The sequence below is a fragment of the Lepisma saccharinum genome, chromosome 23 (assembly GCF_977018435.1).
Source record: "Lepisma saccharinum chromosome 23, izLepSacc3.1, whole genome shotgun sequence".
Classification (NCBI taxonomy): Eukaryota; Metazoa; Arthropoda; class Insecta; order Zygentoma; family Lepismatidae; genus Lepisma; species Lepisma saccharinum.
Window position 1 is genome coordinate 47,369,797 of NC_139251.1, and position 17,284 is coordinate 47,387,080.

The 17,284-nt window shown below is 35.4% G+C and overlaps 1 protein-coding gene across 2 annotated transcripts in view; it reads right to left on the reverse strand.

The window, feature by feature from the left end:
- Vav (Vav guanine nucleotide exchange factor) overlaps positions 1-17,284 on the reverse strand; it is a 73,842-nt gene continuing 56,558 nt past the window's right edge. Inside the window, exons 15-18 of one of the 2 annotated variants that reach the window (XM_083109996.1) lie at positions 14,480-14,611; positions 13,535-13,684; positions 9,022-9,178; positions 1-5,457 (exon numbers count right to left, since the gene is read on the reverse strand). In XM_083109996.1, coding sequence (XP_082966122.1) covers positions 5,386-5,457; positions 9,022-9,178; positions 13,535-13,684; positions 14,480-14,611 — 511 coding nt within the window. In that variant the 3' untranslated portion in view covers positions 1-5,385. Of the gene's footprint in view, positions 5,458-9,009; positions 9,179-13,534; positions 13,685-14,479; positions 14,612-17,284 lie in introns of both variants that reach the window. The other variant, XM_083109995.1, reaches the window with a different exon arrangement.

Sequence of the window (17,284 nt, forward strand, 5' to 3'; positions counted from 1 at the left end):
CTCATTACATAATGTTTATTGTAACAAGTATTGATACATAAAAATTGTCTTAATTTTACAATGGCACACTTGCCAGAACATACATGCTGAGTTCATAACATCGGAATTCTTTCAATGAAAAATAAATATGTGAATAATATGATTAAATTATACAGGAAATATAACCCATTAAAGGAAAGTAATATAAAACAGTTAACTGATGATATCAAGAAAGAAATGTAAATAATATGCTATTCTATGTGTGATAATATTTATAATAATTTTCATCAACGGTTTCCAAGAAATGTAACAGTACAACATGCAACTTTCAATAAAACTTTCTTTTGTCTACCAGCTACGATGCTCCAAAACCCTCTCCAATCAACTATAAACAACTAGATAGCTATCAATTCTACTCTGAACTGCTACTCCTATTTGGTATCTAAAGTACATAACTTTTGGCACCCAAAGCATGGATATGTAACTAATTTTACTTGTGTTTATCACAATCTGAGTTACATGAAAACTTTTGTGCATATGCAATGGACAGTTGTTAAAACTAAATTTTAACAATTATTAACAATTTTACAAGTTCAACTTCATTAAAGTATTGAAAATATTTTTGCACAGAGAGAATATTTGGCACTTCATGCTTTGCATATATACTCTACTTCAAAGCAGTTATAACAAATAGTAATGCTTAGCAATGTCTCAGAAAATCAAATGTTCCTAGTCCAATTGCAAAAGTTACATGCTGTAAAAGTTTCAAAAAAAAAAAAAAAAGAGCAAAATAGGGGGACTCCCTATTGCTGCAACAACTGAGGTCATGAGGTTTCATATTCTCAAGTGATGTGATTAAGCAGGGAATTTACTGATCTCAATGTACTCGCTGATATTTGTTAACCCATTGTGATACTGACATTTAATCATTTCCCATATAAATAATTATTTAACATATGTGATTAAAGTAAACATATAGTAACAAATTCCCTTCATGCATTGTAAATATCCTTGGAAATGTTAGACCGGTAAAGAATCAGTATTCACATATTTATCCAAAAATAATAATGTACTATGATTTGAAATTATTACAAGAAATCAACTGTATTACCATTATTCGCACAGTACATTTTATTGCATAACACTTGCCAAACTATGTCAATGTGTCCTCAAAGATAAAAAATTTGTGAGTATGATACTGAGCATTAGAATTGTACAAATTTCAATACACTATTTTTTTTTTACAGATACATCACATCACAAATATTCACATAACGATATTTCATACTATCCTTGAATCTTTGCGTTGCAGTATATGGAGAAACATTACAGCAAAATACTAAATAATTCGAATGTTCATTGTTTACTTTATATCCCAAGTTAAGAACAAGTTAAAATTAGCACAGATCACTATAAACTTAAAACATATTCATAATGCTTAATCATGCAAATTGCTTGTGAACCTTGGTAGATTTAATAATGTTTACGTAAATTGTAAATAAAACTTATGGTTACGTATCAGCAGTAAAAATTAGCTTATTCAGCTCAAATATTGCTAGTAAACAATTAAAAAGATTTTTGTATGTTCTACTAAATTTTGTAGATTATTCATGAATTCGCATGGCAGTCACTGTAATAATAGTTTAGCAAGGGAGACTTTCTATCCCTACTTTTTAAACCTCCATTCAAGAACACTTTTTGAAATTTCCTTTCCCTTATTTCCTTCCAATTGTTATGCCTTCACGTGCATTTTATGTTATATGGATATTGAAAGCAGGCATTGTATTCCACCATATTATACACATGAAAACACGGACTCAACAATTGAGAGAATTAAACTATCTACTAGCCAGAACATACATGATGAGTTCATAACATCGGAATTCATTCGTAGTACTGCATGCAAGAAAAAAAAATTATGGCAGATTCACAGTGTTCAATAACAATTAATTTGTGCAATAATCACAGTATCAATATAAAACTTTTTTTCTGGGGGGGGGGGATTCATCTTTGTATCATTGTGTTGCTGTGGATTGATTTAATCATTGTTAAGGCATTTTGCTCATCACAGGATATATCGTCTTCTTCTCATTGAAGTTGCATTTTTGATAATTCATACTTCTTTTATGTTATAACCGGTTTCACAAAAAATCAATCACCTTAGCAATTGTGGTTAGCAGAGATTTTATTTCCTGATCCATTGCTAAATCTATGAAAAACAACGCATGTGCTAGGCCGGCATTGTTACCATTTTTATTAAAGTGCATGAACAGAAAAACATACGGCTCAATTATACACTTTCAATTTAACAAACTACAAATTTCTAAAATAAACTGATTTTCATAATATTCAGTGTAAAAACTACAAGAAATCTATAACCATTTGTTTTGTCATACTACTCTACTACTATAATACATACTGACCAGAATCAGGTTTTGTAAATATATAAACACACATACACAGAAAGACAGTAACTGTAAGATTTGCAAAATAGTTGTAAGTTACGAGACAGATTTTAAGCAGCATTTATTCTATTGCATGCACACGTTAGTGTCCTGCTGCTATAATTAAAAGCAACACTCAACATTGTGCAGAGAAACTTCTGAAAGTTTGTACTTTGCTGAAGAAATTAATGTCAAATCTTTTCTGAACATTTTTCTGGGTGTGTATGCTATAAAGCAAATTGTTAGGTACAATCTGTCATCTTATTCATTATTCTTAAAAAGCTGCACATACTCTTGTAATGCATGACATAATAATGACATTCTTTTCATGTATAAGCAGGAAGATTTCGTTTAATAACAGTTCAGTAAACTTTCATCATGAGCAAGCACGCATATCAATTCATTACAACACTCGCATTTGACAAAATGTAGATTGCATAAAGCATGCACATTACACTATTAAGACAAATAAAACACTATTATTCACTATATATTTATGAACAGCACATTGATTAGTGTATAACAGGCAGCATTTCACAAATTTCCCATCTGCATCATCAGACCTTATAACATTGGAAGGAAAAACTTAAATTGTGGATTACGTAGTTTGCTGAATCAGTTCTAGGATGCATATAGTTAGGTTTGTTTGAGGTACAAACCAGTTAAGACAGTTTCTCGTCAAAATATATAACGTTGTTATGCAGCTTAAGGTACACACACAAAACAACAATATACTATATAAATTACATGTTAGAAATATATTACCACATGCAAATTACATATTAGAAATATATTATCATATGCAAGAACAAGTAACAACAAAACATTTATTTTCACATATTTGTAACATGTAATGACAATAAAGATGGCATCTACAACCGGGGTGTAATAAATGTAACATGTTCCCTCGTCCAGCAACTGCATAATTGTGTGGTTCAGATTTGAGGATACACACATGTAAGAAACAAAATAATGAAATTGCATATTATGATTGTGCGTGAGATCAGCTGGAAAATTACGAAGAGATGCATGCTGAACCTCAGCCTGATGTAGAATAAATGGCTTGGATGAGGCTTAATGGTCTAACAGTCGTTTGGTGTGTATCATTACATATAATGCACTTACTTTGCAAGTCAAAATTTATTGCGCTTATTAATCTACTCTATGGTTGTAATAGAATATTTTCTTTTAAAACATGTTATGAAAAACCCTTTTAGGCTCTACAAGAAAATGATAAAAACTTTTCAAATTAAATATTAATAATTTTGAATCCTGCTTCGATATGTGAGCAAGCTTTCTTTGAAGTGAAGAGTGATAAAGCTCAGTCTTTAATAAGATAAAGAAGACACACACACGTAACAAGAGGTATTAGGAACACAACCAAAGAAAAGTATCAGGCAAAAAAAGTTGCAATGCTCTCAGTATGATTTAATGTCTCCACTTCTTCCTTCACCTATCATTTGGTGATGTATTGTGTCGTGCATTTAAGTTGTATTATTTGTAACATCTCAGGGATCGGACAGGTCAATTGGTACTCTATCGATATCGGCCAATATAGGCATATCGGTGTATTAGTAAAATTACTGATTATTTTACCAATTGGATATATCTAAAATATCTTATAATTCAGTGCAAAATTCTACCATTTTGTTATAATTTAATGGATAATCTCCATGCCTAACATTTTAAAGAAGTAAATATCTAAATATGCAACTTCTTTTGCACTGCAGTTACCTCGAAACACATTTTTATTAAGGAGGTCAATGAACCATTTAGGTTCTTCAAAGACCATTTGCAATTTTATATCGGATCGGTAGAATATTGGTATTTCATTGGTATTGGCCCATCCCTATATACAACAATATTTCTGGATTGCGAGATTTTTCTCTCAGTCAATAATTCTTATTTGTCGTATGGTGGGTGCTGTGAGGCTGATATGATGAGTTACTCTCCCACGCAGATGCCAAAGGACTTATTTCAATGGTTAAAATACATTGTCTTCTCCCTATACTATATTAAAATTGCAAAATTGCGTAAATATAAATATAATTATCTCTGATGAGATTACTATTCATTTTTCCAAGTAAATTTTTCTTGCAATCGATTTCGCCACTTGCAAGAAACATTTACGTGGAAAAATGAATAGTAAGCTCACCAGAGTTTATTACCTATCTCCGTGTAACCGCCAAACTGATATCTTTAGATACAATATAATTATGACATTTTAGGATCCTCTGATGCACATGCCAATATTCTCGCAACTATCTGCCCTTACTTATGGAACCTGTCATGCATTTCAGCAATTTAAATGTTTCAGATTGGTTATAATCCCTGTTTTGTACTTAAAACACAGTAATAATTATTTCTCCAAAATATGGTGGTCAAAACTTTTGCATCATATACATTGTATCATGATTCTCTGAGACTGTTTTGCAATCTGTGGTGGGAACATACCACAATTCTTCACTCAACTACTACTAAATTCTACTAATCTTCCTGTTTATACCCAGTACAATAAGCACTGCCTCCCTGTGATCTCTTGTGTAACAACATTCTGCAAATATACATGTTTAAGCACACAACCACAAGCACACACGTACATACATACATAATTTTTACATGAAATTAACACAAAACATGCTATAGTCTATACATATGTAACAGATGCCACATTAACATAATTTCATATTACACTATATACACCATTGCATTAACGTTTTTTTTTTAAAAAGGCTTGAAGCACATAAATTACTACTCTGAGAAAATAGTGTTATATGCAACAAATATGTAAACGACGACAGAGAAAATGTCTTATGACTTGCAGACATTCAACAATAAGGGGGAAAATACAAAAATGCATCTAATAATACATCTAGTCATATGAAATTATTGTTCTCTACAAAAAATAATTGTTGATATCACAGTCTATGGCAAAAATATGGACTTTCGCCATCCAAGACGATCAATCTCCACTCATGGATCTTGCTCCTACTTCTGTGACCAATGAAACATAATGTTTTGGGAAGAAACCAACCTACAACACAAAAATTGCAATACAATGAGTTCTGTAATGTTTAATAATATTCATGCAAATCTTATATATATATATATACTTTCATCGAGACCTAGAATGAATGTTATATTGTACTACTAAATATTGCAAATTTAAACTTTCTGATCATTGCATAATGTTCAAATAGTGATTTTTTATATTTCATGCATGCTGAATCCGGAACAAAAGTCAGTTTTTCTTCATCACATCAGGTTTCTTTGCAAAATCAAAATGAATATATAAGACTCTCATGCACATACAGGATTAATACACTCAATTATCATATGTAAGGAATGTTTCTTCTTGTTATTTTTACTCTTCTGAACACTCCTATATTACACTGTAATATTTATGAGAATAATATAAAAATAAGTACTGTATTGTGTAAACAGGATTGAAGAAAAACACTATATTAAAAGCATCTGTAAACACCGCTTTGAACTTACTGTTTTACTCGTACTAGTAACATGTTCTAGAATGGCAAGTCCACGGTTTCAATTTTATGATATCTTGACTTATTTTAAGAAACTTCTTTGCTTTGCTTTTCGCTTGTGAGCTGCAGTTGGATTGTCTCTCTTCAGTAACCAGCAGTAATCTGGCAGCATGTACCTGTTCCATTTCCCTTAGATCCTGGTGGAATCTTTCCCCTTGCTCTTCGCTCAGCATTCCTAGGTTCTCGGAGAAATAGTCCAGATGTGAATGTAACATGTGCACCTTTAAGCTTATATTGCAGCCTAAATCTTGGAAAGAAACAAGCATTCTGTCCACTATTTCTTTGTAGTCTGGATCCTTTGTGTTGCCAAGAAAGTTTTTGACTACATCATGGAATGCTTTCCATGCCGATCGTTCTGCTGCACACATAACATCTTCAAAATTAGCATCAGTGATATCTTTACCTGTGAAGATACCCTCTTTGATTTTGCCATTACTGATGACTGGGAATCGATGCCACAGGTACTGAAAGCATTCACCTTCATTGTTTACAGCCTTAACGAATTGCTTCATAAACCCTAGTTTGATATGAAGCTCAGGTAACAGTATGTCTGACTTGTCAACAAGACTTTATTGTTTTATGTTTTTCGAGCCTACAATCCACTGTCTACGTGGCCATTCCTTATGGGTCCAGTGATGTGACCTTGCTTGACTGTCTCACTCGGAAAGAAAGCAGGGGTGCTTTGTGTAAACTGCTTGTAGACCTAAAAAGCAGGGGTGCTTTGTGTAAACTGCTTGTAGACCTAACAGAATACCTATCACTTTAAAGTCACCACACAATTGCCACTTGCGTTCCTGGTACTTTATTTTATACATCATCATCTCAAGATTTCTGTATGTTTCTCGCATAATTTGGCATGTGCATAAAAATGTAATATCAAATTTTAAAGTAATGTGATGTGATGTGGAAAAATTAACATCGGATCCTGATTCAGGATGCAAAAGTCATCCTAGAAAACAATTCAGAATGGCTGCAATGAAGCCATCGCAGGTCAGTGTAATTGGACTCCACGAAAGTGTCAGGGGTACCAGTTTCAAATCCTGGCCAGGGCATGGGTGTTCTTTGTGAGTGTCCCTTCATCATATTATCACATCACATGCGTACATACAAGAAAAACTACAGAAATGCAACAGCTGATATCGGTGATTAAATTTGAACCAATACTTTCTGATGGTATTAGCCAATACCAATACATTAACAACAGCATTTGCTCAGCCTGTGTAACTGCTCATAGCATTGTAGACTTTTTCTGTCACTGATCCATATATGATATACACATGATGATGAAGCACAATGGCTATACATGATCTGAGTTATCGATTACTGACCACTGACAACGTAACATCTTAAGGTTGTTTGCTATATCTCGTAAGTAAAAATCCAGGTTGCCGCTGACCAGACGTCTGTTGGTGATGGGAGGAGCCTGAACTCAACGAAGTAGTATGTATCTACACCATAATTATTATGAACTGTCTCATAATGAACTAAGCTGCTACTTCACAATATTGAAACTGTATTTGAAAACTGCAGACTGAACAGATAAGCATCCAAGCACTGACTGCTAACAGTAAACAGCTTACTATAAAATAGACAGGAAATTAGCATGTTCCGAATAAATTTTTCTGGACACAAGAACAAATGATACCATTCTGGGTCTGTCTCTGAAAATCTACCAACCGTAGTCTACACCAGGATTCCAAATTAATAATTGTAAGCCATGAAATGCAACCGATAAGTATTTCTACATTGCATATCACAATTTACAGACTTACAAAATTTGATGATAGTATTTCCTCATCAAACACTGCTTTTATTTGTAATACTAAACATATTGTTACATTAGGTTGTTACCTTTTATTTTCTTGAGGATTAATTTTTGTTTACATTGTATTTGTGTGACAAACTGCATGGAATCACTTTGTACCATATGGTCTTATTATTCAATGAATCTATAACTATCCGAAAACAAGGATAATATTTGACAAATTAGTTTTTTTTTTCACTCGACCTTTGCTCTACTGAAAGCACGAATTACTGAAGTCAATGAATGAACTCCACTGAACACCTGTCAAATACCACTATAACATGAATGTTATATTGTACTATCAAACTTTGTATGTTAAGTTCTTCCTTGACTCAACACAAGTCAAGAGTCAGCAGTTCGGCATATATTTATTTATTTATTTTCCCTAAAGTTTCAGATACAGTACTGAATGATCATTTTACACTGAAACAGTAACAGCAGGAAAATAACAACAACAACAAAATAGAGTACAAGATGGCACTGAAAACAAATCAAAATTATACATATATCGTTAACAATTTTCTAAAACTTTGTTCTGGCAAGAATATGTCCACATTTGGAGGCAGGTTATTATATGAATGAGGAAGCCTGTAGAAAAGAGACTGCTGTAGAAGGGAGAGCCTTGTAGTAGGATTGTGGAAGAGCTTAACGTTGCGGGTTGGCCGTGTGGGAACATGTAGGTGAAATTTGTTGAGCAGAAATTCGGATTTAATTTTACCATTCATGATTTTGCGTAAAAATTTCATTCTCTGCTAATTCGCGACGAGTGTGTGGTGGTTGGATAGTGAAGACAAACATAATGTATATACAATATTTTTGATTCATCGTGTTATATTCTTTTTCTTTCCTACAGAAATGCAGGTAATTAATGAGTAATTCCACCATGTACTTGATTTGTGCAGAAGCAAAGGATGTTTATTCATGTAATATTGGTACGTTGAATCATATGCAAGTAATGACTGTACTGACCATGCCTCATCCAATTAAAATGTGCTTTGTTGAACCATGACCTGCAAAGGGCTGAAGTTTTATGAGATTATCATTATAAACAAACTTACAAATTAAAAAACTTGAAAAATTGTATTTTGATAAAGGTTCGAATCTTGAACCTTAGCCTAATCCTGATGGCAATGTTCATATAATCATAATTTTCTATCTGCTTTTCAACTGAAAATATAAACTCCCCTGAAAGCCATTTCCAAATTATTTACGACCATCTAACATGAAGAAAACCTACCTCATTATTTACCTTCCCTTTCCACCATCCTTTCTGGTCACCTTCTTTGCTCACAACTACAACTGTACAACCTTTGGTTAATCTCAACTGGTTTGGTTCTCCTGGGCTAAAATTGAATTTAGCCACTGCAAGTAAACTTCGATAAGGCCACTGCAGCATCTCATTTAATCTGCAAACGCAATAACATATTAAAGGATAGATTACGTCTTGTGTCAACACTAATGTGACATAATAATTAATATAAGTAGTTTCTCCCACTTACTATTATTAATATGAGGAATTCCATTGTCACAGATGGGACACATGGACTACACTTTTTATATTAAAGTAAAACTTAAGCAACATTTTCCTTACAGTCTTTGGATTAAACATAACTACACCTTAAAAGACTTTCTCGAATTTGTAGCTACAAGTGAAGAATTTCATTTCATGGGTGGGACTTTCTCTTCACATAATAAGAATTATTTTTTTATTTTCTGTTGTCAAATGATAAAAAAAAAAGAAATTATTTAAGACACAGAGAGAAGGTAATTGATTTTTGAATATTCTATTAGAGTTAAGGGGGAACGTAACAGTTACAGGATAAATTCATTGCTTTGGTGTTACAGGTGGGACACAATAGAAAACATAACTAAATCAAAAAGTTAAAATAAACTAATAATATGTAAAATACATTCTACTTTCTAACTTCACTGTTCAAGTCGTATCACGCCGCGGACGTGAATCGAACCTAGGACCCGGGCATCATAAATAAATAAGCTAATCACGTTATAAAAAGAGTCCCGCTGAAGCATTGAAAAAGAGCTTCTTAAAAGCTCACCGTGACAGCGTCCTTCAGCGGAGTTGGAAAAACTCCGCTGACATGGCATTAGAGAAATGAAATCAGGAATCAGCGTTCTTCCTCAGAATTGCCGTTACCAAAGGGCGCGATCGAGTCAACAGTCGTATCGCGTGAGAAAATATCAAGTTTAGTTGTCTTCCATTTTCCGTCAGATGAAGTAGTTACAAAAGAACTCCGTTTCTAGTTGTTTTCAGTTTACGTTCAATCCGGTTATCGCGAGAGAGCTCCACAGGCATCATAAGTTTAGAAAAAGGAGCGAACGAACGATCGAAAGTTAAAGTTATCATTTAGAATATCGGTCTACAAAAGTACAGAGTTTTGAGCCGGGAGTTGCTCCCTCGTCCATTTTCTTACAGAGTAGGACCACGTCGATCCAAGGACCAGCGGAGAAGAGATCGCCGTAGAACTCCAGGTAATGAACATTCCTTGTCTTTTCTTCCCCTGCCTGTTCAGTCAAGGGTAGTGTTTTTAAATATATGTCCGTGTGTTCTTCTTTACGGGGCTAGTCCCCTTGCAGTTTAGTGTCGACGTTGCTCTCCAGAGCTACCCCCTTCCTTTTACAACGTTCCTCTCGCCTAGCAAGCGAGTGGCTAAAGGCTGTCGTAGCCTATCAACAATCCCCCTCTTAGACTTTATACGAAGTGAAGAAGATTTGAAGGAAGACGTTATCATAGTGATGGACATAGGACTTCAAAATGAATACACAGTACATCAACTCTCTACATGGTGCAGCAAAACAGAAATGCAAGTACGACAACCTAACCTACTCCACCCAGCCAGCAGTGATAAAGCTAAATGGATTGCCTTCCCTTACCACCAGACTACACCCAACCACCTAGCCAAGACCTTGAAACAATATGACATAAAACTCGCACACAAACCAATGAACAAAATAGCCAGTGCCCTAAGCAAACACAAGAGATCATTCCTTTCCCCACTCAGATCTGTCAACGAACGTATACAACAGCACTTAGCGGACGTAAAAAAAATCCCAACCCACTACAATAAACACAGGATCCAAAAAGTTTCAGTTAGGCACACATCACACCCTAATCAACACCAAAATCAAAGAGACGCATGCAATTATGCACTTTCTGCACGAGCTGAATATGGACAGCGGTCAGGCTCATCATGTTTGGCTCCCGCTATTACAGCAGCTCAATCCCATCACATGCAGCAGACAAAATGGCTACATCAGCACCTCTAGCGGTAGTCGAGGAAACAACAACAGGAATTGGAAGTCAACCTAACAGTAAAGCATCGAGTTCCCAAGTGGATGGTGGCAGAGGCCACCAAAATTAATAGAACATTTACAACTAAGTTTCGCGGATACATCTTTAGTAACTCGCTTATGTCTTATATTACACTGGGGAACAAAAAAAAAAATTTATTTTGTGGCATAAAGTTTAATAACAGTTTCAGCACACAAAACAGTTGTTATTGACAATTGTATGATTGGTTCTGTTGAATTGACTCCAGTTATAAAAATAAACACACCATGGAAAATATAGGAGGTAAAATTACTCTACGCTTTTCTCGGTAATATCAAAATTTGATAATGGGCTGAAATTCCCATAATAAACTTATTTATTTATTTGTAAATTGTTGCTAGGCAACTTATGAAGCATTGCTAGGCAATATATCGGACACTCAACAAACCTTAAGGAAGAATACCAAAACATAAAAATTGTTTTAGAAAAAAATTGAATATGCTGAACATAAGTGGCTCGTGTGTGTGGATTTGAAGATGGTGATTATTTTACTAGGACAGCAAAGTGGGTACACAAAGTATCCCTGTTTCCTATGTTTGTGGGATAGTGGTGCTAGAGAAAAGCATTGGACGATAAAAGGTTGGCCCCCAAGGGAAAATATTAGTGGAAAAAGCTAATATCGTTCATGAACCGCTGATAGATAGGGACAAAATCATCCTTCCGCCACTGCATATTAAACTTGGGTTGATAAAACAGTTTGTCAAGGCCTTAGATACAAGTGGTGATTGTTTCAAATATATATGCCACACATTTCCAGGACTAAGTATTGAAAAATTGAAGGCAGGAATCTTTGACGGACCACCACAAATTCGTACACTCATAAATGATGCCAATTTTACAACTTACATGTCTTACATCGAATCTGAGGCCTGACTGAGCTTTGTGTCCGTCGTCAAAATTTTTTTGAGGAATCACAGAGCAGAAAGGTACCCCGATATAGTTGGAAATATGTTGAAAAAGTTTGAGAAATTGGGAGCTAATATGAGTGTGATGATACATTTTCTACATAGCCACATTGACAGATTCCCTGAGAACGTTGGTGATTTTAGTGAAGAACGGGGAGAAAGGTTCAATCAGGATATAAGGATAATGGAAGAAAGGTACCAGGGACGGTTGGATCGCCACGTGATGGCCGACTACTGTTGGAGCTTACAGAGGGATTGTCCTAAAAAGCAATACAGCAGGAAATCGTATAGAAAACGTTTCACATAGTTTGTTACTTCATTGTGTACATATTTTCTTAATTATTTTGATCATAGGCCTATATAAATTTATTTTTATAATAATGATTGTAATCACAAAAAGAAATATTAAATTGTTGTTGGAAGTTCATTTATATGTATGTCTTATGTTTCCGCCATTTTGGTTTAGTTGCATTTATTTCATAAATTAGAGCCAATTCAGGAAATATATTATTATATCATTATTCAGCAGCATGAAATTGCCCTAAATTAGCTCTCAAACACTGTGCCGCAATTTCACTGTTCCCCAGTGTTATCAACCGCATTGTTTATTTCCCTTAACATGAATTATTTATGTATAATACTCGAATTTTTATCCAACAGACAATTTTAGATTATTCACTCACAAGATATGATAAAGTTGCAGCCATTGCATTTAATTTTAAAAATTGCAGTTCAGGGGCACTTTCACATGGAATATTTGTTTTTTAAACATTTTCGACAACTGAAATATTGTGTTTATAAAATCAAATACAATGAAACCTTGAGCACATGTTTCCAGGTTTAACATTTTCCTGCAACAATCCCAATGCAACAAAATGTTAGCATTTTCTACCAGATTTTATGTTATTTAGCTACAGCCTCTTTGGAAACATACAACTGAGATTCCACTGATTGCCTCAGAAATACTACTTAAAAGTAACTGGGATAAAAATACTGAGTGTTGCTACCAGACACTTTTTGCAAGGTAGGAGAAATGGGGAGGAAGGAGAAGTAGGAAAACCAGAGGAACCAAACCATGCTTACCATTTCAAACAGGATATCTACTGACAAGATCTTGAGTCAGCCTGACTTTTATAATCACAAGCTTGGTCCTACCTTCTCTGTTTAAGCATTTTAAAGTCTTAATTCCTCACCATACCTGAAGAAGGAAGTGGAAAGGTTTCCAAAATATTGAAAGGAAGACCTGGAGCTTATCAGTGTGTAAGTACACCTTTTTTCACATTCTTTAGGCCTTTATTTTGTTTACATTAGCTTCAATGGTTCCAAGAAGATAACAAGTTTCTATTGATATTTGGTTGCCTAATGTCCAAATTTAGTTCCTTTAAATAAAAATCACTTTTGCAAAAAACATTAAGTGGCTCTTCTGAGTACATACATATGAATCACAGGATTTTCCACTTCCCAAAACATGAAATAATAATCAATTGCAGAAATGATTATGTACTTACCCACTAAAACTTTCATTTAAGCTATGTAGTTCATAGCAATTGACAAGCTCTACAATACTTTTAAAATACCGGGATTCTGACAGGTAAAATTGCATTTGCCCATCAATTTCCTTCCCATTAACTTTCATGTGTTTGACCTTGTCATCTGTCCTGCAACAAAAGAATTAGAATACATACAGATGAGAGAAATTAAATCAAGCTTACCAAATATTTTTTTTAAAAAAAATCAACGATGGTATCAGTACAGTCCTAATGAAAAATATTACTTTTACTGGTATTTAGGTATTCTATATGAACACATTTGTTTTAAGAATGAAAAAATAAGTGATTAGTTTGCATTCCTATTATTATTATTTATCTCTCTCTCTCTCTCTCTCTCACTCACTCACTCACTCTCTCTCACACACACACACACACACACACACACACACACACACACACACACACACACACGCACACGCACACGCACACACACACACACGCACACACGCACACACACGGACGCGCGCGCGCGCAGTGAAACCTGGATTTTATGTTTTTCACGGAACCAAGCTGAAAGAACTTAAAATACGGGAAAATGTAAAATGGGGAAACATTTTATAACATTTTGCCATGTTGGGACCATCCCCATTCAATGTATAATGTGGGAAAATGTACAATCCTGATTCCACTGTTCATATACACGCATACATGCAACTGATGTTCACCCATTAAGGCTGCCAAGGTAGCAAGTGGTTACCGATGGCAGAAACAAATACACACCGGGAAGTGATGCCATCTGCAACTGCTTGCTAAGTTGGCAGCCATTACTTGATCAGTTGCCAGACACACATGGAAAGATGAACATCATGACCTGCATGATAAGCTATTAATTTTTAGTGGTTCTAGAGAAACAAAATCACTAAACATCAAAATATTAGCATGCTTTTTGATTTCATTACTTACTTCAAACTAAGAGCATATCTAGTTTCATTGCTTCTGGTAGGCTCTTGAGGTCTTATTCTGACTAGGTATGTCCCATTTTCCTTCATATCAAGAAGTGCCGTTGCTCTGTCTCTGTCCATTTCACCTACAAACCTTCATAAAGGAGATAACGAAATAAACAAACACTATTCAACATAATGCAACTGCATGCAGTTGAAGATCAAGCAATAATATAAAAAAATGTTGCTTCTTGAGTACGTAGCTTGTTATAAGCACACTTCTTTTGACATTCTACTATCACGTATCACTCCACACAGTGCTTTAAAAACAAAATCCTGTGAAGAGCTGAAATGTCCCCATCCAAAGAAAACTTTGTTAAACTTATTTTTATTATTTTAAAATAAAAAATGTCTGTCAACCAGGGAAGTCTAAATTGGCTTTTGAATGTCTGAGATATCATACGTAAGCTTCTGAGGTTGTATACCTACAGTTGCAAATAATACATGCATTACAATGCAGCAAGGTGAAATGAACATATTTTGCAGACATTCTGGAATATATTGACGAAGTTATCAGCTTGTCCATGGTGATGTTTTCAAATGAGGCAATTTCCCAATGTCACATTGTCCGAAATTGGGACTCAAATCCTACACATGTGGCAAAGGAGTATCCCAGAGAGTTCAAAAACAAATGTCTAATGCAGAATATAGTTGTAGGACAACACCAAAGAGGTAATCAACAGTTGTAAGGGTTGTTTCAACAATACAGAAGGTTGCCCATAATAAAAATAGTCGACTTTGAACCTCGCAACTGGTTAGTAAATCCCCTTGCGCCACCACCGATTGTGTTCGATGTGACGGCCACGGGCCCGAAAAATCGCCCGGCAGCGTACTTTCCACTGTAGCAAACTCCTGCGTAGAATCGACACCAAGGGTCCCGGGTTCGAATCCCGCTCGGGCTTGGTTGTTTGTGAATGTCCATTCATCAATTTCATCATTTCATCACTCATCCCCATCTTCGCAAATTAGCCAAGAGGCACAAAACGCGAAGTAAAATAAACTAAATCAATCAATCCTGCGTAGAATGGGAAGGGGAATGTCTCGCCATACCCCATTGGCAACTTTCCCAAGACCCTGCAAGGTACGGGGACGGCGTCGAGCAAGTGCCTGTTTGAGGAGTCAAAACCCACAGGTGGTCTCGTCATCGTACAGGTGGGGGATGTGTGTGTCATACAGAGGGGCCATAATGTTCTCCAGGAAGTAAGCTGCATTGACTTTGGTGTTGGAAGGCACTTCGACGAGTGGCAGCGTTCCCAGACTGCAACATCCGGCCACTACCAGAAATCTCTTGGAAAACATTTCCTTGCAATGCATCACAAAGTCAGAACGTCTCTTCTTGTCTGTTGGACATTAGAAAATGGATTGAACTCTGTTGGTCTCATCTAGGTAGAGCCACCCCTCATCCAGGGTACACACCCATTTCCACTTGTCCCCTGCAAGGTATGTTTCATGCAGTTTTCTAGCATTTGTGAACCACTCCTGGATGTGGCACTCTGTGAGGTGGTGTCTGCGTGCATTGTGACGCGCTTCCAATGAGAGGTTCTTCCGGATGATGTTGGAAACTGTGCCTCTTGAGACACCGTGGCTTATAGCCAAACTTCTCTGCGTTGGGGAATTGTCGTGTGTCACTGATGTCCTAATGGCACGCACTGTATTGGAGGTTCGAGCGAGCTGGGGTCGTGATCTCCTCACAATTTCCGGCCGACCACGTGCCGCAGGTAACTGTTGGGCACATCGACGGATGATGAGACCCACACCAGCTTTGCTGATGATTAAACCCTCTTCTTTGCACCATTTCACTATTGCTGAGTGACTATACTGGGCGGCGGAAAGTCCACAAATGAACCTCTCCCAGAAAGCTGTCACTTTTACCTTCATCGTTCCACGGATTGTGCTCAACTGATACTGTTATCTAGTACAGGCTCCAGTGTAGCCAGCTCTGTATCGAGACATAACAGCAGTTCAACGCGTCGTTCGTGATGGTCAGTCAAAGTAGACTATTTTTATTCAAAGTATCCCTTATTATGTATGAAATTAATGGGAAAACTATACTGAATTTGAAATTATCAATACAAACATTAGTTTCATGGCTTTTAAATAACATATTGTTTCAAACCTATTACTTTTTATAGTAGAAGTGTTATTTTATTTGTGGTGTCTCCACTTAACGTAGTTTCATTACTATAAGAAAATTAAATTTATTCTAATTTCATTCTAATTGTCTCATTTATTGTTTGTATATCTCAAGCTCTGAAATATCATACTTCATTTCTGAAACAAACCTTAGTTTGAAGAATCTATTTATCATAATTTTCATAGCCTTTGTATTGTTCTATAATCCTACAAAGTAAATAATGTACATGATGTCACACCCATCACAGGTAAAAAATGTTTATAGAAAAGTATGCAGTACTACTTTTAGAAACTACAAGCATCTAACTGTCAAGTAAAGTTTACTTTGTCAAAATAAAATAAAATAATTTCGATAAACCTATATATTTCCCAGAGTTTTCTGAAAGACTGGGGAAGGTCCGAAAGTCATGTCTCAGAAGTGTCACACCCGTCACAATTACAAAAAAAATATTTTCTGTAGCTGAAAATTGAAATGGGGGAGAAATATTCTGAATATTTCATCAAGCAAAGTGAAATTACATGAATTGATAGAATTACATATTTGAAGGTGCCAAGAAAATAATTAAAGAATGAATGTAAATCTGTCCTAATGTCACACCCGTCACAATTGAATTGCCCATATTCCTCTTGTCAT